The following is a 26,331-nucleotide window of genomic DNA, read 5'->3' as shown; positions in this document are numbered from 1 at the left end:
GGAGCTCTGCTAGGAGAGAGCAGGGTAACTACACATTACTTGTCACAATGCAAGAAAAATAGCAAATTACCTTAATCCAAGCGACCATGCATGGGAAGGTGATCTGAAGCAATATTGGTGAATGAACTGCAAGAAGTATTTTCAATGCTACTCCTCTGCCCCCCCCCCAACCAATAATACTTTTAGAATGTGGCTTGGCAACAGGAAAGAAACCAAGAGTGACAACAATAGGATGTGTTTGCATCTCCATTCAAGGCTAGAATGGTTCATTGCATTTGGCTATGGGGCTTCCTCCCATCACCGCTCCCCCCCCCCCCACTGAAAACTGGAAATATTCTACACTTTCCAAAGAGGGCTTCACACACCAGAGCAGTCAAATGTGGGGGCGCCCAGGGTTGCAAAGGTGGCATTGCTTAAGGACACAGGAGGCTCAAAACTGTGTCAAACTGACAGCTCCATGGGAACCCTGGGAAATGCAGCCTTGTCAATAGGAGCTAGGGAACTTCCAAGTTCCTTTGATACCCTTGCAATAAGCTAGCCGTTTCCAAGGGTCTCAGGCAAAAGCGGTGGCCGTTAAATGCATTTTGAGAGCCATTTTGTTTTGTTTTTAAAGTTCGGCATCTTTGGTAGCCCTTGGTGCAAAAGCCGTGTCCTGGGGGCCTGGAAGCCTTCAAATTTAAGCAAGCCTTAACAGACACCCCTCTTATTGTATTTTTGGCAGAGATTTGGATTCGCAGGTTCAGCACCTCACAGCCTGATGAGAAACATCGTCATATGCCAAAAGAGAACCCCTTAGCAAATAAAAAATTTAAAAAGCTTTTCATGAGCCTTGTGCCTTTCTTTTTGGACTACAACTCCCATCAGCCCCATCAGCTGATGGGAGTTGTAGTCCAAAACATCTAAAGAGTACCAGGCTGGGGAATTATTCCAGCAGCTTTCCCCCCTCCCCCAAAAAAACCCACCCACCCCCGTCCTTGGTATTTGCAACACCTACGAAGTTTGTTTTTATGATAACTATAATTTTAAAAAAGAGTGTCAAGCAGGCTGGACTATCTTCCCAGCACTTGAACGGGAAAGGGCAGCCAGTGCTGGGAAGGACAGGAAATCTGCAAAAGCTTATATGTAATGTGGAGTCCCGTCCCGGCCCCCAGAATGATATGGATTTCAAAAACCCATCAAGGCCGATAAGAGAAGCGGAGTTAAGAGAACAATCTAGCCAGGTACAAAGCATGGTGCTCAAAAGGAATCGATATATTTGCCACTGCCTGAAAAAGCCACCAAGACCTTTGCTCTTCGGAAATGAGAGGTCTGCAGCGTCGCAAGAGACCAGGGGTGGCTCGGTTTTGTAGGCAGCACACAAACTCTCTTTCTGGGACTCCCGCCACAGCCCCTCTCTCCTCTAGAAGCAAATTCCCTGCTGCAGAGGTGATGAGCCTGTGGTCCGCCCAGAGATGCTGATGGACCAGTTTCCATCTTCCCTGGCCACACAGGTGGCTGGAGCAGGCAGCTACAGAGTGTACACACACACACCTGGCTTAGCAATACACAATAAGCCTCATAGACAGGAGCTAGTGGGGCAACTTCAGGGACCAAACAGGACAGAAAGGCTTGACTTTATGGGGATGCCAACTCTGGTTTAAAAAGTGGCCCATTCGGCCCCATCCTGATCACTGCTCAGCTGCCATGCACCCAGCAGCATCTGTGAAGCGCCCAGCCTTTCGCCCTTGCAATTTCCCAACCCGACCGCCTCTGAACAACCAAATTCCTAGGTTCAAGCAATGCAGCACAGAGAGGTCTGGGGTCCGTCCCCCCAACATCTTTTGTCTCCCATAGACTTGCACATATTGGGGGATGGAGAGCTGGCTGTAGGCAAAGCAGATCAACGGAGCCACAAACGAGAGCTGGAGAACTCTGGCTGGAAGCTAGAAACTTGTCGGTGCAAGTAGTCTCAATTTCTGTTTATTTTTTTTAAAAAAAATTCTACAGGTTAGCCAAGGGAACGGCATCTCGACAGCTTCCTTTGTACATTTTTACCATTTCCGTGGGAGCATCTGGCTGCAATGCAAAAACACCTGTGCCCCACGGCGTCCAGGAATTTGCTCGCCCCGATCAAAATATTTCCAGGGTCATGTCCAATAGATAAATCCACTCTCTTCCAGCAAGGCCACATCCTGTCCTATTCCCACCCCTTTCCCCCAAATACTGACAACCAGAGAGAAGGGGATTTAGTGAAAATGGGGGGGGGTGAACACCTTCTCCCCCCTCCAGGCACATCAAACAAAGCCATCTTGCAAGCTGGGAGATATCACATGAATTCTCTCCTCTGCAGCTAAGAATAGGGTTGCAGTTCCACCTTGGGGGCCACATACCTTGAAAAAGACACTAAAACCTTGACTCTCCTGCCCCCCATTAAAGATGGTGGGCTGTATTGGGAGGAAGAACCGGCGAGCCACACTTGGACACATTTTGCCTGTTATTTAGATTACGGCACGGCTGCTGCGGAAAACCTTCGGATCTGCTGGACTACAACTCCCATCAGCCCCCAGAAAGCACAGCTGATAGACAGGGAGGATGGGAGTTGGAGGCCCAACAATATTCTTGTTAAGCCACACCAGCTTCCCCAGATGTTCCAGGCTACTTCTCCCATCAGTCTAGCACAGGAGCCATAGCGCAGCACATCTGGAAGGCGCCCGGTCGGCAGAAGACCGGTCCATGTATTAAAAGCATCCCTTCCATGTGCTGCAATGCGCCCTCTGAGCGTTGCCGAACTACGACTCCCTACATCCCTGGCCACAGTGTCTGGGGCTGATGGGAGTTGTCGTTCAGCAACGCCTGGAGGACTGAAGGCTCCCCACGCTGGGGCTACATTCCTCACAGCTCAACTCCCCTCCCCCCCCCACCTACGTCTTGACACACAAATAAAACTGAGGAGGGAGAGACTAAATTCTTATTATTAAAGAATGTCGAGAACCTTGTGAAGAGAAACCCCCCCTCAAAAAATGGGAAGGTTTAAGGGGGCTGGGGGGGGAGTTTGTGGAGGAGGCAGGAACATGGCACCCACAAATAAGAGGAACCCCCCCCCCCGACATCTTACGAGGCCAATCAGAGCCACCAGAGGAAAATCACTAGGCAGCAACACACCAGCCTGGGCTGGAAACTGGTCAAACCCCCATTGGGATTTGAGGGGGGCCTTATTTTAATTTTAGGGGTGGAAATTTAGTAACAGAATGGAGAAGGCAGCTGTTACAAAAAAAAGAAGGGAAGAGCACATCTAGGAAAATGGTTTTTTTTAGGGGGGGGAGAAAAAAAGCTAGCATTCTTTTAAAAAGGGCTTCACTTGCCAAGCTGATTGAAACTCTTATGGCATTGCTAATGAATTTGGAAACTTGAATTTGCTTTGTTCATTGTCAAGGCAGCGGTCGACTTTCTCTCCCTGTCGTCGTATCTCCCTTCGTTCTACACCTTTCTCAGGCAGCCAGTATCTATAGAAAACAAGCCAAGACTTTGCTGTTAACACTTCTATCTATGGCTGAAATGAAATTTATGTATGAAGGTACCCTGAAAAGGACTTTTACTTTCCTGGTGTGAAGATAGGAATACGGTTCTGGCTGCTGAATGAACCTTTTCACTTCTACTAACTAAATTTGTATTGTATAAAACTCACAGATGTATTTTTGTATCAGTTGTTTAACACTTCAACTATGAAATTTTATTAAATTCACGTGATTGCTTTAAAAAGGGGGGGGGGGGCTTCACTTTAAGATTTATTTTACTTTTTTGGCCAAGAGCAACTTGCAACAGAAGCACCCAAGTTGGGCTTTCCCCTCTCTTTCTTAAAAGGCATTTTAAAAGGACACTCCAGTAGTTTTGAGGATAGGCAGTGGAGGTCTGAGCAGGGCAGGGGGCTGAACTGGGGCGTGCCCCCCTCTTCAACACCTATCCCCCCCCCACAAAAAACAGGCCACACTGAAGCAAGATGTACCCCCACCACCACCACCAGATCTTTGTTGAGTCCACTCTGGGGAATTCTCAGAAGAGCAGACCCCCCTTCCATGGGGCACCCAGGAATTGATTTGTTTTTGGGCCAACCCTTTCACAGAAAGAGGGGCTCCTGCCTATCGGCGCCTCCAAAAAAAAGAAATCACAGCACGACCGCCTTGCCAAACTCCACAGCTTGCCCCCTTGCCAGCCCCACCCCCCAAATTTGGATTTCTGCAAAAGGCAAAAAAATAATAATGACTTTATTAGAGCTTTCTACGCCATACTCGCAACCTCTTTCCGTTTCTGCTCTTGCGGTGAAAAGCTGGGGGTGAGGGGGGAGCAGAAGCAAAGCCCAGATCAAAATAAAAATAAAAATAGACAGCGGAAATCCATTCGAACAGGCCTCCCGATGTCAGACCATAAAAAAAACATTAATTGCCTGAGGGAAATGAGCTGGGGGGGGGGGAGAGAAATAGTAAAAGGTAAGGCCTGGTGGGGTTTTTTTTTTCCTTTTAGAAAAAGAAATTCCCAGATAGGAGTTGTAATGTGTGTAAACACACACACACACACACACACCGGCGTTATTTAGAAAAGTTAGCAAAGGGCGGAGGGAAGAAATCACAATTTCCTTACGTTTCCAGCTTTGCAGCAGAGGACTGACGGAGAACGGGAAAAATGAAAGGATCATCCAGGGGGAGGAAAAACTCAAAAGAGTACCTACAGGCTGAACAAACAGCTTCGCTGGCTTCTTCCTAGGGATACAGTGCCAAGCGGGAGGAACGGCAATTTTAACCCCCCTGCCTTTGCCATCGTTCCCTCTCCACCCCCAAAAAAAGCCAACCCCCCCCCCAAACCGCTTCTTTAAAATAAAATTAAAAACTCTTCTGGCGATCTGTAAAGTTTTGGACGGTGGCCGTCACAGATGACACACTCCCCCCCCCCAAAACCCATCATAACCGAAACGGCAGGTGTGTGCAGATGACACGACTGTAGTGATAGCATCTTTTTGGTTTCCCCTGAAGGAGAGCGGAGGGGCAGACGCAGGGTTTTTTAAGACCAATTTCCCCTCCACATCACACCTTCACTTCGACAAGGGGTGGGGTGGGGGAAAGAAATAACCCTCCAACGCTCCGAGTGCCACCCCCCCCCCGTGACCCTGCAGTTTTCGGTTTTAGGATTCCAGTAAAACCAAAAGCAATGGAGGGAAATATTGGGGCGCAAGGGGAGGAAAACAGAGGGGCTTCCCGGAGACTTAGTGTGTTGTCGGCCATTGCAGACTCCCGGCGGAAAAACGGCTGGAGGCCCCCCCTCTCTCTCCTGCAGATGTCCAGAACCGTGCAGGGGGGGGACAGAGTCTCTACCCGTTAAGAATTCTTGTCCGGTTTTGCACAGGTCGGTGGCGGGAGAAAGAAGCATGAGTCTTTTTTTGTAAGGGGAGAGGACTCAGAACCGAAGTTTAAATAATTCCGTAACGCGAGTCTCTGCCAATTCCACGTGAAAAGTCTCGCCGTGCCCGCAGGCCCCTGTTCTTCAATTTGTTTTAAAATAACTAATATATATAGATTTATATATATTTATATATATATATAGATTTATATATATATATATAGATTTGTATATATTATCCTGCGATTCTAGTTCCTTTTTCGCCACCCCAGAACTGCCGCCCCAGCCACCCGCCCTTCTGGATGTGTGGGGAGCTGCGAGGCTCGCGGCAGAGAGGCAACGGCGGCGAGAGAGTCAGCGGCCCTTCGCGGCTCCTATCATTGGTCGGGGTGATCCATGGCTTCGTCGTAAGTGATTATCCTTTTGGGGTCTGGAGAAAGGGGGGAGAAACACAGCGTGTTAGAGGGGGATTTTTCACTGGTGGCAGATGACAAGAGACTGTGACACCATGAGACTGGTGTAAAACCAAACCAAATAAAGGTTTTATTTCAAAACAACAAAGCTTGTGGGTGTTTTTCCTGCAGGCAGAGGTCAAGCTGCAGCTTTTCTCCTTTTGTACCCATGGCCAGCCGCAATCAATTAGCCCAGAGCTTACAAAAACTGTTCTTAAAGGTAGAAGCATGTTTCTGTGCAGAATGTCTCCCAACACAGCGAGTGTCAAGTCAGGTCCTCAAGCGTACAAACTACCCGCGTGGTCCCCTTCCCCGCCTACGCCCACTTAGCTCTGTGGAACCGGCCCAAACATGGGTGGCCCCTTTCTGCATTTTTAGGAAAACGATCTTTGGAACTCCCTGCCAATTGATATCCCCGTATGCTCTTTCTGACGCCTGCTGAAAGCATTTTTCTGTAGGCAAGCCTGTCCAGACATGTTGACATGTGTTCCATTTTCTTTTTTTGCAGTTTAATTTTTTATTATTATTTTTTCACTTTGCTGGCGGCCTCCTTCCCCCCTTCCTTACTCAGGGGAGGCTTGGGAGCTACAGCCGGGAGGGGCGCTGTCGTCCTGCACCCCCGGCAGCCCTCATGGGCAGCTGCTCTAGCAGCGATACCATAAGGTCGCAAGTATAAGCCGCACTTTTAACTTTTCACGGTTGGAATCTTGGGGGGGGGGAGTGCAGCTTATATTAGGGCCAATACGGTATAAAAAACGCTGCGAAAATGCTTTTTTAAAAAACGTTTTGTAAAATACATTGAGTTTTGCATAGCTCACCATCGCCATCTAGTGTCACATTTGTGTAATGGCACTTTTGCTACTTTTTTTTTACAACGCACCTAAAACGTTTTATTTGCAGTTGTACAGCAGAGTCCTGATTTTAATCACCTTCTGTGTTTCAAATGATTGCTTTTAATGGTTTGGACTGATCATTTTGTTGCATCATTATTCTTGCAAACCTCTTTTGCTTTTTAAAAAAATAATTAACGTGTTATATAAAGCTTATAATCAAGCAGTATATAAATTTTATGAAAACAAAGAGGTCAAGGCAGAATACCTGGTTTTCTCCCTCCTCCTGCATATTAAGCTGATGGGTGGAAACCTTCGCCCTGCAGATGTAACTGAACTTCCAGCTTCTATCAGCCTCAGCCAGCGTCCCCAATGGGATGAGGCGAGCTGCAATTCAGCAACATCTGGAAGGACAAAGGTTCCCCTCGCCTGACATAAAGCCACTGGGGTCCTTCCTACAGGAAATTAAGATTAGTTTAAACCAGCTAAACAATTAAGCCTCCCAGAGGAGAGTTCCCAAACACTGGTTTGTGGCAGAGTCTCTCTCCCTCTTGGAAAAAAATCCCATCATCCCTGGGTTCAAATTTATACAAGCAAGGAAGCCCTGCGAGGGTCCCAATGGTCTCAGCCTGATCTACACCACAGGGCTGTTGTTGATGGTAAATTATTGTGGTTTTTTTAATGGAGTGGCCCTCCCAATGTTGCTGAATTGGAATTCCCAGCATCCCTGCCCACTGGTCACGCTGGAAGGCCACAGTCCTCCACCATCGGCAGCCGAATTTCCACACAACTCCCCCTACACAAAATAAATTAACCGGCCCTTCCTTCGCAGTGGGGCAGAGGCAAAGCAGATTGTCGTGGCCGTCGAGAGATTCTTACCTTGCTTTTTCAAATTACAAATTGTTTCCATTTCTGTGGAGAGAGAGAAGAGGGGATAGTTAAGTATTTCAGATTCGGATCTTTGTGGAGCATTCGACAAAAGGATGTTTCTTCAAGCGATACCATCACCCACCCCCAATTTCAACAGGATATCTGGGACGCCAAGCACCTATTTTTATTTAGCTACACTTAAGGGCTCTCTGGTTTGCCTTGAAGAAAAGGGTCACCTGCTGAATCAGGCCAAAGAGGGTAATAATAATAATAATAATAATAATAATAATAATAATAATAATAAATGTTTATTTAGACCCCACCCTCCCTGGCCAGAGCTGGGCTCAGGGCAAGTAACACCAGTAAAATTACAATAAAAACATAATGGGGGGGGACAATTTAAAATACAGGTTAAAAATACAATTTAAAATGCAGCCTCGTTTTAATAATAGCCCATAGATCAAAACCATAAGGGGAGGGCAACATAAGGGTCAGACTGAGTCCAAACCAAAGGCCAGGCGGAACAGCTCTGTCTTGCAGGCCCTGTGAAAAGATGTCAAGTCCCGCAGGACCCTGGTCTCTTGTGGCAGAGCGTCCCACCAAGTCGGGGCCAGTACAGTGGTGCCTCGGGTTACATACGCTTCAGGTTACAGACTCCGCTAACCCAGAAATAGTGCTTCAGGTTAAGAACTTTGCTTCAGGATGAGAACAGAAATCGTGCTCCAGCAGCAGGAGGCCCCATTAGCTAAAGTGGTGCTTCAGGTTAAGAACAGTTTCAGGTTAAGTACGGACCTCCAGAACGAATTAAGTACTTAACCCGAGGTACCACTGTACTGAAATGGCCCTGGCCCTAGTTGAGACCAATCTATCCAGCCCAGAAAGATTGGAAAGCTGCTGCTGGTCAGAGTCAAGAAGCTTGGGGTAGATGGGCAAAAGAGTGATCCCGCCTCTTGGAGGCAAGATGGCAAAGTGTTCTTATATGCAACAAGAGCGCCAAGAATCTTGTTAGCCCAGAAGTGGAAGCCAGAAGAAATTCCAACGAAAGAAGAGCAGCAGACGAAATTAATGGACTATGCAGAATTGGGCAAAACGACAGGAAGGATTCAAAACCTGCGGGACCAGAGATTTACAGAAGACTGGAAGAAGCATATGAAGTATTTGAAGAGCAATTGTAACCAGCAAATTACGCTACAAGAAGTTTTGTAAGGAGAAATATACAAAGTGTTACAAAGTAGAAAAAGATAAGAGATATTGGTTCTGAGTTTTAAATGTAAAAGGGAAAGTAAGAAACGCGTCCTAAGAGATTAGATTGGGAAATTTTCAGACAGGACTGACGGAAATAGAAAAATTAAGTAAGATGTAAAAGTATGTTGAATTATTGTTGAAAATGGTATGTTAAAAAACTAATAAAAATTTATATTTTTTTAAAAAAAGAGTGATCACACCTCTTGGAGGCATCAAAACACCACTCAGCAAAAGAGGAGTGCTCTGATTTTATTTCTGACCAGCCCGTTAAAAGGGGAGAAGCCTGCGTTGTCCAAGATTTGGAGAGGAAGCCTTCTCCTCTTCCTCCTCCTCTTCAGGGTCCTGCCTTGGGCAGCTTTACTCATGAAGAGCCTGCTCAGCTATAAGGCAGCAGCTTCCTCGGCCCAACGGGACGGTCAAGACACAAGGCACTTCAACTCTCATGCCCCCTGCCAAGGGCGCAGCCTCGGCTGGGGTGCTTCCTGGCGGATGCCCTCAAAAAGCATCGCTTTGGGAAGGACCCAGGTGCCAAGGTGGCGTCTCAGAGGAACAAAGGGGGCTGCCTTAAACAGAGCCTAGCTCAGCATTGTTGGCACTGACCGGGTTTCAGAGACGACGTCGGGAATTGAACCCGGCACCTTCAAAGCGGACGCTCTGACGTCGGGCTGAGGCCCTGCTCTTAATGTCAAGGCCTGCTCCGCATGCAAACCTCTCCCTGTGACTCTGAAGCAGCTCAAGTGTTGCTATAAATACCCACCTCCTTTTTTGCGTGTGTCAGATATTCATTGAAAACATATCACTACGCAGTTTAGAAAAAGAGCGGATGTGGTGAGCTTAGACCCATTCACAGAATGGCAGAGTTGGAAGGGGGCAGTGCAGGAGTCACAGCGACCCAAACTCTCTTTTGTTCCCTAACGGCTTCCGTTACCCCAGATGTTGACAGGACTCCGACTCCCAGTGGCCAGCAAAGCCAGGGACGATGATAATAAGGAGTCAGGAGACCAGAAACATCTGGAGGGGGGTTGCCGCCTCTGGTACCCCTGCCCTACGGCCCCCGATCTGCAAAAATTGTTACTGGTGTAGCCATAAACCGGCTAGCACATTTGCAAAGCCAAGTAGGGTCTGATATGGTTTCAAATTGGATGGGGGACCTGGTGCTGAGATTCCTGCAATGCGCTAGATGCCCCTCACGGTCCCTCCCAATTCTATGATTCGAAGTCAGCCTTGCCCCTTTCTGCTGCCAGAGAAGATAACCTCCACGTCTGGACGCAGTCTACCTTATGGAACCAGCTGCTGCGGTTCAAAAAGACGACTGACATCTTTGCCCCGCTAACCACCTTCCCAGAAGCACCCCTCTGCCCCTATCTGGCACTGGATGACATCAGGGGGGGGAACCTGCATGCCCCCCAGGTGCTGGGACTCCAAATCACATTTGGGAACGATGGGAGTTGTAGTCTAGCGGCGCCTGGAGGGGCCGCCAGAGGCTCCCCCTCCCTAATCTCAAAGGAAGAGGACAGCTGAAGATGCCGGAGGGGGCGTCAAGAGAAAGCAAGGCTCTCCCCCACCATTCCACCCCCAAAAAAAACCTCCTTCCAGGTGGGGCTGATGGAGTTGTAGTCGAAAACACCCAGAATGTTGTCAGGTTGGCAGAGGCCACCATAGGAGAGGAGCGAGGCCACCTCCACGGCTGAGGGGGGTCCCTTTGCAAAACTGCCACTTCCCCCCCTTACACTACTGAGGCTTGTCCTGGACCCCCTGAAAAAGACAACTTTAGAACTTAGCACTTTGGCACCTAAGCAGCTCCCACCATTGGTGAGTTCTGCCCCCTGGAAATCACTGTTGCTCCTGAGACCTGGTGGCTGCCACAAAACACAGCAACCCATATTTTCACTTCTTTTTTTTTTCTTTTTTTTTTGCAAGGAAAGGGGACACGGAAAATAAGGAGCCCCTGCTGTCTTAAAGTACTTATAGCCTTCCTCTCTTAACGTTTTCACTGGGATGGGACAACGAACACGTTGTTGTGAAGTGCTGCAAGCTACAGTGCGATTTTTACTGCATGGTATTTGCATGGTGAGCCGTCTTGGGGGGTCTGCAAGGCAACCTATAAAGAACCAACAGCGTAACGCAACATCTGGATAGGAAAGGAACAGGTGTTTCCCCCACATCCTTAGGCTGCAGATGTCGGAATGGCATGGGGCAGGAGAATCGGGGGGGGGGGGGGACAGTGTTGGATCTCTCTCTCTCTCTCACACACACACACAAATACAAAGGGGCAGGGGAGAAAATAAAAAATGAATAAATAGGCATGTTAACGATGCTCTAGCAGCCTCAAATAAGAAGTGAGATGCTTCGACTGTCCATTTTCTCAGACCGACACTCCAACCAGACACATAATCTATAAAACCATTTATCTTCCGACATCCGCACGGCTGTTTCTCACCACAACACCTGCCCACTTGGATATTTCCCCCTGACAAAAACCAAGTGGGGTTTGTCTCTTTCCTCCTCCCTCCCAGCCCATTTTCCTTTCATGCTGCGTCCTTTGAGGCTGTAAAAGGCCTTTTTTTTTACTTTACTTTTCCCCCTGTCAATGGTCTGCAAGCTGCTCTGGGACCCCGTTTTTCTCCAAAGAGCATGATTTAAAATAAAAAACCGTTCCCCAAACCCGCACTCAATCCAGACAGAACCGGAGCCTGAAGCAAGACACCAACGAAGATATAGATTTACCTTGAGTGTGATATAGAACAGCCGCCCTCAGGTCAAAATCACCCCAACTCTCTTTCCTTCCTAGGCCACTCTGGCACCTCAGTTCTTTGGCGGAAACTAACAAATGGTTCGTGGGCGAGGCCAGGCGCCTCTCTACGTGGCAGTCCTTGGAGAGGAACACAAAGGTGCCGCCCGCTTCGGCCTGGCACTGCCCGCCGGGCCGAATGGGCTCCGAGAGGAAGCCGCCGGCTGCCTCGCCCGCGGCTGCCAGCTTCAGGATCCTGCCAGGCAGCTGCAGGCTAGTCCGCTTGTCCAGCTCGTAGGCCTTGGGGAAGGCGGGCGGTTCGGGCCCCAAGGGAGCCACCTCGGCCCCCGGGGGTGCCAGGGCGGCCGGGCCCTCCCCCTGAAATGTCACCTCCGCAGCCTGGGGGCCTGCCGGCTTCCTGGCACCCGCCTCTGGGCCGGCGCTGGGCTCGTTGATGAACGACAACCCCCACTGGTTCTGGAAAATGTCACCCAGGCTCTTCTGGCTGGCCTGAGGCGGCGGCGGCGTCTCGGCTTGCGCGGCGGCGCTGAGGAGAGCGGCTTGCATATTCGACGGGTAGATGAACAGGCTGGATTTGGGCGGGGGAGGCTCCGCCGGGACACCCCCCAGGCCCGCCAAGTCCAGGGGCCCCGCCTCCGAGGCCAAGAGGACCCCACCGGGCACGAGGAGGGGCTGGGGTCCCCGGTCGGCCCCCGCCAACACCGGCCCGTTGGAGAAGCCGGCCGAGGTGACGGATTTCATGGCGGACATGGGGACCTGCGAGAGGCGGCCGGGGGGCTGCGCCTGGGTTTCGGCGGCAGACGACGAACACAGGGAGGAGGACGAAGACGAAGACGAGGACGAGGAGAGGGTCGGGGAGGAGGCGCTCTGCGCGGCGGCCTTGTTGAGGTTCTCCTTGACTTTGCTCGCGTAGCTGATCTTGGGGACGATCTTGGCGCTGCTGTTGTCCACCGGGAAGACGGGGGGAGGCTTGAAGAGCGTCCAGGAGTCCTCCTTGGAGGAGGCCGCCGGCACGTGCTTGCCCTTTGGCCGCTCCTCAAACTTCTTGCCTGCCGCGGCGCCGGCCTTCCCGTCCGAGTTCTTCCGCGGCGGCACGTCGCCCGGCTTCCCGCGCCCGGCCTCGCACTTCCAAGCCGGCTTGGGGGCGTCCACCCTGGCCCCCGCCTTCGCCTCCCCGCCCTCGGGCTCCTGCTTCGAGGCCGCCGTGCTGGCCGAGGGTTCGTGCGGTGCGGTCTGCGCCAGGCTGAGCGCCTCGCAGCCCTTGGCGCTGTTGCGGCGCCCCTTCCGCTTCTTGGGGGTGGTGTAGCTGCTCTCTGAGCCGCTGCCGTCGTTGTCGGCCCCCCTGGCGACGTAGCCGTTGGCGATGTACCCCGTGGAGACCATGCCGTTGGGGATACAGAGGGCCTCAGGCTTGTCGGGGGACCGGCCCTCAAAGCCTTTCTCGGGCTTCTTGTCCGCAGCCCCTTTGGGGACAAAGCCCTTGGGCTTGAGCCCCAGCTTCCCAAAGGCACCGCTCCCCTTCACAGTCTGCTTGAGCGCCAGGGCGGGGTCTCCGGGGGTCTGGCTGCCATTGGGAACCCGGGAAATGGGGCTGGCCGCAGCATCGCCCCCGTTCAAGCTCTTTGGGGGGGACTCCCGTTCTCCAACGCTGCCATTGAGCTCGCCGTAGCCTAGGAGGGAAAGAAAGGCAGAAGCGTTAAGGTCAGAGGCTGTGCTGTGTTCGTATCCCACCTAGACTGCCCTCTTGCCCGCTTTCAACTGGGACTTTGAGGGTAGACAGCCTCTGCGCCTGGAGGCTCACCACAGTCATCGCCCGCAAGTAGACACTTGCTGGAATCAGGGTTAGAAATTAGCCAGGCGCCCGGTGCGTTTTGCGACTGGCGTGGGTCCAGTGGCAACGATTTGAAGATCCCTGGATGCCAAGTTGGCAGCCGGGTAAAGCAAAATGGGTCTGAAATACTGCCCTGGAAGCTTGAATTTGTTTTATTCTGGATTGTTTCATTTGATGTTCTAGTGTGTTGTCAACTGCACTGAGATTTGTACTTTAAAATATAAAGTGGTATAGAAATGTAATTATTATTAATAATAATAATACTTCCAACGTGAAAAAACCTGGCACCTAGACATTCCATTTATGGCAACCATAACCTAGGTTTAACGTGCTATTTGGTGATCAGATCATATATCCGAGTTTTAACACTGGCTGTAAGCTGGCTGGGTCAGACTCACAGGGGAAAGGCAGCATATTAAAGAAGCTCAGTCCATCAAACATTATTGTTATTATTTGTATTCAAGAACATCTGGGTGCAGAATGATACAGTTCCTGCCCTCCAACCTAAGGTGCCAGGGGGGGTTACCACAAAAAATAATCGATCGATTAATTGCACTTATATTTCACCTTTTTCTTTGAGGCAAGGTAGCATATGTGGTTCTCCCTCAAACTCTTACACATGAAGGAGCTAAAAGTTGCTTTTGCTCCTGTTAGAACCAATCTATGTGCTCAGCACCCAGGTACGTCTGTTATTTATTCATTTTCCCTCAAGATTTGCACGGGGGGCAGGCGTACGATAGGAACACGGACCTCAATGGACCACACAATGTGGATGCGCCAACCCAAACAGATTCACAGTAGTAAAGGCACTGGGGACTTCAAGCCTGGACTACCGCAAGGCACTCTACGTGGGGCTTCCCTTGCACCTGATCTGGAAGCTGCGGTCAATGCAGAATGCTGCAGCACGGTTGCTGACAGAAGCGAGACCCACGACACAGGTGCTCAGAGATCTGCGCTGCGTGCCCACTTGCTGCCAGGCCAAGTTCAAGGCGTTACTATTAGCAGACAATGTCCTTGCCAGCTTGGGACCAGAGATCTCCTTGCCCCATATAAGCCCACTTGACAGCTTCGCTCTGCGAAGCGGCCCTCTTACGGGTGCCACATAATCCCCGTTTCACATTTGTAAGGATTAGTGTGGCAGCCCCTACACTTTGGAACTCCCTGCCACTTGACACCAGGCAGGCGCCTTCGCTGTACTTTGCAGCAACTGCTCAAAACATGCTCATTTAGGCAAGCCTATCCAGAAACGCAGAACGCCCTCGTGTGTCTTTTAGCTTACCGCTAATTTTATTTTATTAATGTTTTTAAATGCTCGTTTTTTAACTGGGGTTTTTTTTTGGGGGGGGGGTGTTGCATCTCCTGCCCTCTGGCAATGGGGCCCACAGATTCCCCGCGGACTGCAGAGAACTTGGGGGCAGAACTTCCGTCTTATGCTGAGTTCCGGAGTGGGTGGAAACGTCTGCCTGCTCCAAAATTCAACATGACTCAAGAGATTCCCCCCACCTATTTATCCCCCCTACAAGGTGGGAGCACAACTCTGCTGCGCCAAGCACAATGCCAAAAACCTCCCAACTGATGGAAACAGGGGACTTTTGGTGCTGAGACGTGGCCCTGCTGTTCCCAGACAAAAAAAATTATCCATTCCAGGTAGGGCCGGGGAAGACTCTGCCTGAAACCCATTGCACTGAGCTGGGCGGACCAACTCTCTGTGTACTCCGATCAAGGCAGCTTCCTGCGTTCCTGGATGCACCTAGGACCATGTGAATTCAAAACAGATGCTCCACAGCTGAGCCACAGCCCATGCCCAGGAGACCTCAGGCTTATGCGGGGAGCTTTCTAACGCAGAGTAAATCCATGGGCGGATCAGCATTGTATGTACTGGAGATGCCATTAGGGATGGAACCAAGAGCCTTCTGGTTGCCAGGCTGATGGTCTCCACCCCTGAGCTATGCCCCTATGCCAGGGGTCAGCAAACTTTTTTCAGCAGGGGGCCACTGTCCCTCAGACCTTGTGGGGGGCCGGACTATATTTTTGGGGGGGAAATGAAGGTATTCCTATGACCCACAAATAACCCAGAGATGCATTTTAAATAAAAGGGCACATTCTACTCATGTAAAAACACGATGATTCCTGGACCATCCAAAGGCCGGATTTAGAAGGTGATTGGGCCAGATCCGGCCCCCGGGCCTTAGTTTGCCTACCCATGCCCTAAAGGTAAAGGTAAAGGGACCCCTGACCATTAGGTCCAGTCGTGGCTGACTCTGGGGTTGCGGCGCTCATCTCGCTTTATTGGCCGAGGGAGCCGGCGTACAGCTTCCAGGTTATGTGGCCAGCAGGACTAAGCCGTTTCTGGCAAACCAGAGCAGCACACGGAAACACCATTTACGTTCCCGCCAGAGCCGTACCTATTTATCTACTTGCACTTTGATGTGTTTTCGAACTGCTAGGTGGGCAGGAGCAGGGACGCGGGTGGCACTGTGGGTTAAACCACAAAGCCTAGGGTTTGCCGATCAGAAGGTTGGTGGTTCGAATCCCTGTGATGGGGTGAGCTCCCGTTGCTCAGTCCCAGCTCCTGCCAACCTAGCAGTTCGAAAGCACCAATGCCCTATGCTCTCCAATTCCTTCCCAAATAAAAATACCATGCGAAGGCACGAGGGAAACTGGAACCGCAGGACGAGCCCTTATTTTAGTTCAGCTGGTAAGAGCAGGAGACTCTTAATCTCAGAGTTGTGGGTTTGAGCCCCATGTTGCGCACAAGATTCCTGCATTGCAGGGGGTTGGACTGGATGACCCTTGGGGTCCCTTCCAACTCGACGATTCCATGATCTCTGTGGCAATTGTAGAGTTTGAAAGGATCGCAAGGTCCATCTAGTCCTAACCTCTCCCTTCCAAGGGAGTCTGTTCCACCGTCAAGCAGCTAACGCTTAATTTTCTGCATGTAGCTATTGCCTTATAATACAGGAGAGAGCTATGAGCTGATGATGCAAGCTGCCCCCTGTTCACCACCGTCCCAAGTGGTCCACCCCAAGAACTACAGACTAAGAGAGGGGCCAAAACACCTCCGAGCAGCAGAGGCTGCTCCCAGCTCCAACTTTAAGTGGATTAGGCCAGGGCACCAGCCATTTCCACAGCCTGGAAACTGCTAAGCGCGCAGAGACTCGGCTGGCGAAGGATCTTTTCTTCCTGTTAATATTTATTCTGCCACTGCTGTTCTTTAGAAACGTTTAGAGAGAAAGAGAAGGCACATGGGCATAGCAGTGTTGCACTGGGGGAAGGTGATGAACCGGTAAGAAACTTGAGAACCTAAGGAGAGAAAACTACCAGGATCAGGCCTATCTAGTGCAACGTTCCTGTGGGCAACCTGCATGCAGGATGCGAGCACAATAGCCCTCTCCTCTCCTGCAGTTCCCCGCAACTGAGATTTAGAAGCAGGCAGAAAGTAGCCATCGTGGCTAATATCCATTAATACCCCTCCCCTCCACTGATTTGCCCAATCCTCTTTTAAAGCCTTCCATGCCCAGGCTGTCACTACCTCCTGTGGCAGCGAGTTCGAAAGTCACCAAACAGACACCGCAATTCAGAAATGCAGGGCTTGGGAACCAGGAGCACCAAAACCCCTTCCATTATTATTTTACATTCTGGTCCAGATTTTCCAAGTATACAAACAGAAGACGCCCTTGAGGCAGAGTTCAAAATTAGCAGGGCGCCAGGCGAATTTTGCGCCTAAAAATTCTCCATTTGCAAGCGCCTCAAAAAGACTGGGCGCCATTTTTTTGCTCCTGGCTGACACTCCAGGATTACGGAAATGTAGGCCCTTTGAAGCCTCGAAGTAACTGTTAAGGACAGACAATATGTCAAAGAGTTTAACAATAAAGAGTAGAGTGTTTGGAAAACTGAAGTACAGTACCAGTATTTTTATTGTCAACACCAAATTAAACATGCGTTAACAATTTCTGCTAAAAAAGTGATACTAACAATGTGTTGCTTACGTCAATTGCAAATTAATTCCTGCTTATCAAAAGAATAAATAAATAGTTGCTGACTCCCCGCCAAAATGGCAACTAGACGTTCTGTTTGGCGCCCACAACTCAGGTCCCAGGAGCCATTTGGCTTCTAGCTTTTCCACTCTAGTTTCTAACACTGCCTGGAGGCCTGTGCAGGGAGGCAGTGACCCTCCAAGGTGTGATGTTACTACAAATCCCATCATCCCCAGCCATTCTGGCTGCTGGAAGTTTGAGTCCAACAGCATCTGGAAGGCCACACAGGTCGTCTCCCCCCCCCCATCCCCGAGCTACAGCCCTTTCCCCTCAAAATGCAGAAAGTTTCCAAACCTGATGGCTCTGAATCAAGGATTAAAATAGGAAACTGCCTTATGGGGAGCCCATCTAACTTGGTACTGTCTACACTGGCTGGCAGCAGCTCTCCAGCTTCAGAAAGGATTCATTCCCAGTCTGACCTGAAGATACCAAGGACTGCATCTGGGACCTCCTACATGCAAAACAAATACTCCAGCCCTGAGCTACGGCCTTTTCCCAAATGCCACTGGACTTCCAAGTACCTCCATCCATGACCACTGGCCATGCTGGCTGCTGGGAGCCCGAAAACATTCCAAGGATCTCACAGGGAAAAGACACCAATCTTTTCTCCACTGGTTTTCCCCACGTTATTAAGGTGGTTTTCAAACTTCAGAGAACTGGAACCACTTCTGCATTTATCCATCATCCAGCCCGGTCACCGAGGTCCAGCTCCGAGGGCCTTCTGGCGGTTCCCTCGCTGCGAGAAGTGAGGTTACAGGGAACCAGGCAGAGGGCCTTCTCGGTGGTGGCGCCCACCCTGTGGAACACCCTCCCAGCAGATGTCAAGGCAATAAACAACTATTTTACTTTTAAAAGACACCTGAAGGTGGTCCTGTTTAGGGAAGTTTCTAATGTCTGACGCTGTATTGTTTTTGATATTTGGTTGGAAGCCGCCCAGAGTGGCTGGGGAGACCCAGTCAGATGTGCGGGGTATAAATAATAAATTATTATTAATATAATATTATTTAGGAAACCAAAGACCTGCTACAAATCTCTGCGTGCTACAAATGATTCTAGGACGCATTCTGCGGGGTGCAATCCAAACAGTGTGGAGTTTCCCCACTAAACCAAGGGTGCGGCCCAGAACACATCCAAACCGCATCTCAGCGCAGAGAGCCAGCTGTCCAGAGAGGACAAAAACTGGCTTTCGGGACGGCCACCTCTGATGAGCCCCAGAACCCAGTCTGAAAGCCAGGGGTGCACCCATGACTTGCAGGTATGGCAGCACCCTCTCCTTGCATGCAAAGCGAAGGGTGCCAGGGTTGACTATGTTGACGGATGTTGAGATTCCAGTGGGGGGTGGGGAGAAGAGACTTCAGGCCCGAAACGCAGCAGTTATGTGGCCACAACGGTCCAGCGGCAGTGTGGGAGATCAGCCCATGCCAACGCAATGGAGGAGAAATCTGTGATGTGTGCAGGGCAAATGGCAGGTGTTTGTTCTGGAGAGATCTCCTCCAACTTTGATGCAACATTACAAAGGTCAAGAGGCCTGGGAAGGGTGTCTTTTGCATTTGGGAGAGATGAAAGTACTGTAAATCGCTTAGAGGTGCCTCACAGGAAGCTATTCTCAGAGGATAAATAGAATAATAATAATAATAATAATAATAATAATAATAATAATAATAGCCAGCCACCTTGGACTCCTTTGGGAGGAATGGTGTGATATAAATTGAGCAAGAACATAAGAAGAAAGAGGCTGCTGGATCAGGCCAATGGCCCATTTCAACCAGAAGAAGAAGAAGAAGAAGAAGAAGAAGAAGAAGGAGGAGGAGGAGGAGGAGGAGGAGGAGGAGGAGTTGGATTTGATATCCCGCCTTTCACTCCCTTTAAGGAGTCTCAAAGCGGCTAACATTCTCCTTTCCCTTCCTCCCCCACAACAAACACTCTGTGAGGTGAGTGGGGCTGAGAGACTTCAGAGAAGTGTGACTGGCCCAAGGTCACCCAGCAGCTGCAGGTGGAGGAGCGGAGACACGAACCCGGTTCCCCAGATTACGAGACTACTGCTCTTAACCACTACACCACACTGGCTCCTGCTCTCACTGGGGCCGACCAGATGCCCATTGTGGGAAACCCACAAGCAGAGACTGATAACAAGGGCACTTCCACCTTCTGTGGTTTTCAGCAACCAGCCTCCAGAAGCACTCCTGCCTCTGACTGTGGAGACAGGGCAAAGCCACCATGGCTGGCAGCATTCGATATACCGCATTTTTCGCTCTATAAGACGCACCAGACCACAAGACGCACCTAGTTTTTGGAGGAGGAAAACAAGAAAAAAAAAATTCTGAATCTCAGAAGCCAGAACAGCAAGAGGGATCTCTGCGCAGTGAAAGCAGCAATCCCTCTTGCTGTTCTGGCTTCTGGGATAGCTGCACAGCCTGCATTCACTCCATAACACACACACATTTCCCCTTACTTTTTAGGAGGGAAAAGGTGATTCTTATAGAGCAAAAAATACAGTACTTTCCTCCTCCATGAATTTGTCTAATAGTCTTTTAAAGTCACCTCGGTCGGTGGCCATCCCTGCCTCCTGTTCCATAGCTTTGACGCTGCGCTGTGTGAAGAAGAACTTTCTTTTACCTGTCCTAAATCTAAATCAGCTTCACTGGGTGTCCACGAATTTCAGTGTTATGAGAGACGGAGACAAACTTTTCCCTATCCATTTTCTCCATACATAAACACATAAACTTCTATCATGTCACCCCTAAGCTGAAAAGCCCCAAATGCTGCAACTCCTAGGAGTCTCGCTCTATCTCTGGATCACTTTGGCTGCCCTTTTCTGAACAGCTTCCAACTCTACAATATCCTTTTTGAGGTGAGGCAACCAGAACTGCACACAGCAAATAAATATTAATGTTATGAATGTCATGAATAAGATCCAGGATCTCTGGTCGACCCTCTGTTGGGATCCACAAGCTTTTGAGCTTCCCAGAACTTTCAAGGATGCAATATGTTACTGCATCTTTTTAACCTACCGTATTTTTTGCTCCATAAGACTCACTTTTTCCCTCCTAAAAAGTAAGGGGAAATGTGTGTGCGTCTTATGGAGCGAATGCAGGCTGCGCAGCTATTCCAGAAGCCAGAACAGCAAGAGGGATTGCTGCTTTCGCTGCGCAGAGACCCCTCTTGCTGTTCTGGCTTCTGAGATTCAGAATATTTTTTTCTTGTTTCCCTCCTCCAAAAACTAGGTGTGTCTTATGGTCTGGTGCATCTTATAGAGTGAAAAATACGGTACATTGTCTTCGACCTGTGAAGGCCTTGGGATGACAACCCTTCCACATGATGTTGGACTACAACTCCCATCATCCCCCACAGCAAGCAGACCCCACGGTCAGGGATAAGGGGAGCCATGGCCCAGAAACATCAGGAAGGCCAAAGGTTCCTCACACCTGCACTAAGGCGAGACGGGGCCTTTTCAACGGCAGCACCAAGTCTTTGGAGCATCGTCCTGCTGTTAACATTTTACTGTGGAAAACAGGCTTGCAGGCCTGCCTTTTTAAGCAAACCTTCAGGTCAAATTAGCTTCACTGCTGCAAAATTTTGGGGTACAAAATTTTGCTTCTGCCTTTAAATATTGTTACTGTGAACCATGTGAAGAGTTACTGACCTATAAACAATATATAAATTTCTGTTGCTATTTGTATTATTACTATTTCGTACAAATACCCATCTGTGTGTTCGCGCGCACGCTGGTTCCTGACTAAAACAACCCAAAAGAGAGGAATCGAATCAAAGATTTTCCCCACAAGTCCTCTTCTGTCCACTTACTGAAGATTTATTTGGAGAGACAGGATGGGGAGAGTTTTCTACAGAACAGGGACATCAGTGTCCTCACACCTTCCTATCCATGAAAGGAAGGTTTTAATGGATCACTAAAAAGGGAGAGGGGAGTTTACGGCTCCTGGACCACCTTGCACACTTCATGTCTGGGGGCTCACTATTTCAGAATTGGTCACTTATAAGGCCCATGAAGAGAACGCAGGGAGGCTTCATTCAAGTTTTTTGCCAGCTGCAGGGTAAAGATCTGGACCACGCACAATCTGGCCAACATCCTCCGCAAAATGATTTTAATAGGAAATGCCCCATATTGTATTGGCTTAAGGGACATAACTGAGGGTTGGGTTTGTTTCTTAAGCATTCATGTTTTCATACAAAAATACTGTGGGAAGTGGTTGCCTCAGCTGAAGAAAGCAGCTGCCCTACAAGGAATTTCATCTAGGGCAGGGATGTCCAACTTCCAAGAGTCTGCGATCTACTCACAGTATTAAAAAAACTAGCAGTGATCTGGTCATTGTCACTGGAAGATGGACCAAAGTTGTTGAACTTTTTTGGGGGAAATCAAAGCTCTTGAGCTTTTTTAGGGGGAGCGGGAATTGACCTAGGAGGTGGCGATCTACCTGAGACACCCCCATAATCTACCAGTAGATCGCGGTCTACCTGCTGGACATGCCTGATCTAAGGGGAACCTGGAGACTTCCAGATGTTGCTAGACCACGGCTCCACCATCCCCGAACCACTTGCACACTGGCTATAGGAAGCCCAGCAACTTCCAGGGGGCCACAAATTCCTCTGATCTGGCCCAGAACTGTCCACTCTTCCAGGCAGTTAGTGCTCAAAACATTTCAGGAAGAGGCATCCCTTGGACCTGCTTAAGGGACACATCCATCCCCCAAAAGAATCCTGGGAACTGTAGTTTGCAAAGGGTGCTGAGGAGACCACCAGGAGATCCTTCCCAGAATTACAACCCCCAACATCCTTAACAGACCACAGTTCCCAGCATTTTGGGAGGTGGATGGGATGGAGAGGGCCATGACTGTTCAACTGGTGAAAGGGGGCTTTAAACTCTCTGTCCAAGACCTGCCTCTCTCCCCATGGCACCCACAGCTCAAGTCCTTGCTATACATTTGGAGGCTCTGGTACCCACACAAATCTTCCCAGACACTTCCACAACAGAAGCCCTTGTGGCATTGTGGCTCAAACGGCACACTAGGTCTAGGAGACCTGGGTTCGAATCAGCCAAGAAGCAAATCTTTCTCTCTCACACACACACAAACACACATACCGGGCCTCATTGCAAAGCTTTTGCAAGGATAAAATACAGCAAGAATCCCTAAGCTCCTATGAGTGGGGTAGTAACAACCATGGAACAAATCCCTCTTGGGAGGTGGTGGGCTCCCCTTTGCTTAGGCTTGCCCCCCCCAAGATGTTTTGGACTACAACTCCCATCAGCTGCAACCACGTTATCCAAGGCTGAACTAGATGACCTTTGGAGCTCCCTTCCGCTTGCACGACAGAGATCATCATTAGGGAGAAGTTGTTGAGAATTAGAAGAAAACAAGCTGTTGCAGGTTAAAAGCACCGGGGTTCAAAAATCATCTCCCCCACCCCCAAGCTAACCAGGTGACCTTGGGAGCAATCACCTCTTCTTCCTCTAGCCAGCCCACCTGGCAGGGTTGTTAGGAGGGCAAAACCGGGTGAAGGTAACACACGACCCCAAATCCCTTGCAGGGGAGGGGGAGGCAAGACTTTCAACCATAAATCTTAACAAAGCCCCCCCCCAAAAAAACCATACCTGTCCTTCGCAGGTTTCCCGGTCTGCCTTGCGCCCCTAAAAACCCACCCGCCCCCGTCTCCCCCAAAGAAAGCCCCCTTCCTCCATCCCGCGCCCCCACCCCAAAAACCCCTTGTTGCTTCCAGACATCCTCCCGCCGCCGCCCCCCCCAAAACCCCCCAAGCCCCCGACCCTGGCGGACAATGGCGCGGAGCCGGCCGGGGCCCATCTAGGCCCGAGCCAGGCCAGGGCGGTGGCGGCCTCGGCGGCTCTCCTCCCGCCCAACATGGCGGCGAAGGCCCCGGCGGAGGAGGAGGAGGAGAAGGCCCGGGAAGGAGGCGGCCTCGCCGGCTGCCAGGCCTCGAGAGCACGGGGTCCCTCCCGGCCCCCCGAAAGGGCCGGCAGGAGGGAGGAGGCCTGGGCGGAAGACCCGGGTCTCTGCGCTCCGCTGCCGCCGCCTCTTCCCGGGCCCAGCCAGGCCCAAGACCCCCGCCCCAAACAGAGCCCCCTCTTCTCCCCCAGGAGAGGAGAAGCGCCGCGCTCGGGTCTCAGCGAGGCCGGCCTCGCCCCAAAAGTACACATTTAAGCCCCCCCCCAATACACACGCCATCATTCCCAGCCCCCCAAGCCATGGTGCACATATCCCCAGCCCCCCACCTCCATCCCCGTCCTGGCTTGAGAGTCTCTCTCTCCCGACCCCAGGCAAAATCAGAGATATTTGGGGACCAGCAGAGGGACCCCAGCCCTTCTTGGTCGCCCTAAACCCCCTCCCATACATTAACTAAGGGTCGCTCCTGGCTCGGACTGGGGGTCCCAGGTATTTCCCTCATCTTCCCCGAAAAGGTTCGTGTCTGCGGCACGAAATGCGCCCGCCACCAGAAATAATCTGATTTTTCTCTCTCTCTGCATCCCCAAAACAGCTCCCACCTTTCAGGTTGCGAAGGTCCGAGTGTACCCTGTTAAAAAGTGAAAGCAAATAAAGACCCTCTCTACTGCCTTCCCGATTCAGATCCGGGATGTGATTTTTCCTCCCCCAAAAAACAAGAAACCACGAATCCCACCCCCATCCTGGTTCTGGCCGGGATCCAGTGGGAATCTCCCCCTCCCAAACCTTCCTGGTAGCATATTTTTATTCTTCTTGTCCCCCAAGAACGAGCTGCCTTCCCTCCTCTCAGGCCCCATCCGAGGCAAGCCGTGGGGAGACCGACGCCGCTCAAGGTCTGGGGTGGCGAGGCACCATGGAAACACCGGGGTCTGGCTTTCTCCCCCCGCCCCCCAAAAAGGCCCAGATCCATACCCCCATCTACTTCTGCCCCCGAAAAAAACCAGCCAGCTCCCATCCGATATCCAAAAAGCGCTTTCCTCCCTCCTGGCAAGGGGGCCCCCCTCGGCCTCTCCAAAGCGCGCAACACGCCCGGAGACCTCCAGCCGGGATCTCCCACCCCCCCCCAAAAAAAGAACTCGGAGGTCAAGCCGCTTGGCCCCCCTCTCAGCCGCCCGCATGCCTTGCCCCCCCCCCAGCCCCGATATGTGTGCCCCCGACCGGCGGCGCCGCCCTCTCCACCCCTGGCCGGCTTTTTGCGCGCGCCCTGGGCCGCCGACCTGCTTTCTTCCTGGGCGCGTCGGGCTGCTGGCCTGCTCCTCCTCCTCCGGCGCCGGGCTTGGGCTCATGCTTGAGGGCTTGCGAAGGCGCCTTCGGCGGGGCCTTGGCGGGCGCGCTGCCCTCGGCCAGGTGCTGCTGCTGGTGGTGCTGGTGGTGGTTGTGGTTGTAGTAGTAGTAATGGTGGTGGTGGTGCTGGTGGTGATGGTGAGGCGCCTGCTGCTGCTGCTGTTGCTGCTGTGCTGGCTGGTGGCCGGGCTGCTCCTCCATTGAAAAGCCACGGGGCCTCCGGATGATGATGGCGGCGGCGGCGGCGGCTGGCTCTCCCCCCACCCCCGATCCTTCTGGCGCCCCCCTCTCTCCGGATCCTCCCTTGGTTGGCTGCACCGTCCGGGGAAAGGGGAGTCTCTCTCGGCTCGCGCGCTCGCTTCCCGGACGCCCCTGCCCACAGCTCGCCGGGGGGAGCGCGGCGCGCAACAGCCAGCCACCCAGCCCGTCTGCCGCTCCGCTCCCGGCCTGGAAAGAGAGCTGGGGGGGTGGAGGGGGGGAATCCAAGCAGACTGACAACCGATCTCCAGCAATCAAGAAGCTTCCGGGCCTCGCTGGCCCCGCCCTAGCCAGACCCCCCCCCCCTTTGGTTTTTTGCGCCCCCTTCTTCTCCTCCGGTATTACTTCCCAAGTGCCAAACTCCCTCCTCCTTTCAGCACCATCATTCTTGGCACGGGCTGGGGGGGGTCTCTCCTTCCCGAGGTTTTTTTCCCCCCCTGGGCTTCCCAGGCTGCTTTCTCCGGCCAAATCCAACGTCGGCACTTCGGAGTCTCGCCTCCTTCTTCCCCGGCAAGCCGGCGTTGGCGAGGCGTTGAAGCGGCGGCGTTGGCTCCCCTCGATCCGGCTCTCGCTTCGCCAAAGGCGCTTTCGCACGCAGCCCCGCCGCCGCCGCTGCGCGCGCTCCCGAGCCCGGCCTGGCTTCTCCCCGCCCCCTCCGGCTTCCCCGCCCCCCCCGCCCGCCTCCTCCCGGCCCCAGGAAGGGAGACGTGGAAAGCTGGGAGCGGACGGGGCGCCACCCGCGCGCGCGCTCCTGCCGCCCGCCCCGCCGCCGCCGCCGCCGCCCCTTTCTGGAGCTTTCGGGGCTTTGCTGGCTGCCGGGATGGACGCGGCGCGGCTCGGGGCTGCAAGGAGGAGCAGCAAAGAATAGAAAGTTGACAAAAACAAGGGGACCCAAGGCGATCCCGAGAGGAAAAGGGATCCGGGTCTGTTTTGCTCTCCTCTGTGGTCACGATCAGGGTTTTGTCCATTTCCCTTTTCCGGAATGATCAGGGTTTTGTCAATTTCCTTCCTCTCTCTATATATATATCCACACAACCACATATATTTATTCCAGAATGGGAATGGGACATTATCCTGATGTGGACGTGTGTACATGTGTGTATGCTATTATTATTATTATTTTATTAATACTTGGTCTTTATCGGTCACTTGTTATCTAATAACGTCTCCAATAGACTTACATTTATTATTGTTATTATCATTATTAATTACCCACCCTACACCCCTAAGGTCCAGGGCGGGTTACAAGTAAAACACAAATACAGTAATTAAAACAGTTTAAATAACTTACACAAACATGTATGTATATGTGTGCGTGATATATAATTTAATTATTTGTATTTATCTATTGCACTTCTATCCCTTTTTTTCCCTCCAAGGAGGTCAGGGTGGTGCATACTTGATTCCTCCCCCTAAATTACGCCCCACAACAA

The 26,331-nt window shown here is 51.4% G+C and overlaps 1 protein-coding gene across 1 annotated transcript; it reads right to left on the bottom strand.

Moving 5' to 3' along the window:
- Positions 1 to 1,943: 1,943 nt before the first annotated feature.
- Positions 1,944 to 25,503, bottom strand: NUFIP2 (nuclear FMR1 interacting protein 2). Its single transcript, XM_083480869.1, has 4 exons — positions 24,574 to 25,503; positions 11,492 to 13,186; positions 7,529 to 7,561; positions 1,944 to 5,797 (listed from the first exon to the last, which is right to left on the bottom strand). The coding sequence occupies exons 1-4, from the start codon at positions 24,839 to 24,841 to the stop codon at positions 5,745 to 5,747; spliced, it is 2,049 nt and encodes a 682-aa protein (XP_083336995.1). The 5' UTR covers positions 24,842 to 25,503; the 3' UTR covers positions 1,944 to 5,744.
- Positions 25,504 to 26,331: the final 828 nt, after the last annotated feature.

This window comes from Podarcis liolepis, assembly GCF_965112155.1.
Source record: "Podarcis liolepis genome assembly, chromosome: 16".
In the NCBI taxonomy this organism is placed as follows: Eukaryota; Metazoa; Chordata; class Lepidosauria; order Squamata; family Lacertidae; genus Podarcis; species Podarcis liolepis.
This window is presented reverse-complemented; position numbering and strand designations above follow the sequence as displayed.

Excerpts from the sequence above, each read along its gene's own strand:
- NUFIP2 (XM_083480869.1), bottom strand. The coding sequence starts at position 24,841 with ATGGAGGAGCAGCCCGGCCACCAGCCAGCACAGCAGCAACAGCAGCAG. Across the intron at positions 7,562-11,491 it reads TGTTCTATATCACACTCAAG|AAATGGAAACAATTTGTAAT; the intron begins GTAAATCTATAT and ends CTCTCTCCACAG. Across the intron at positions 5,798-7,528 it reads TTGTAATTTGAAAAAGCAAG|ACCCCAAAAGGATAATCACT; the intron begins GTAAGAATCTCT and ends CCCTTTCTCCAG.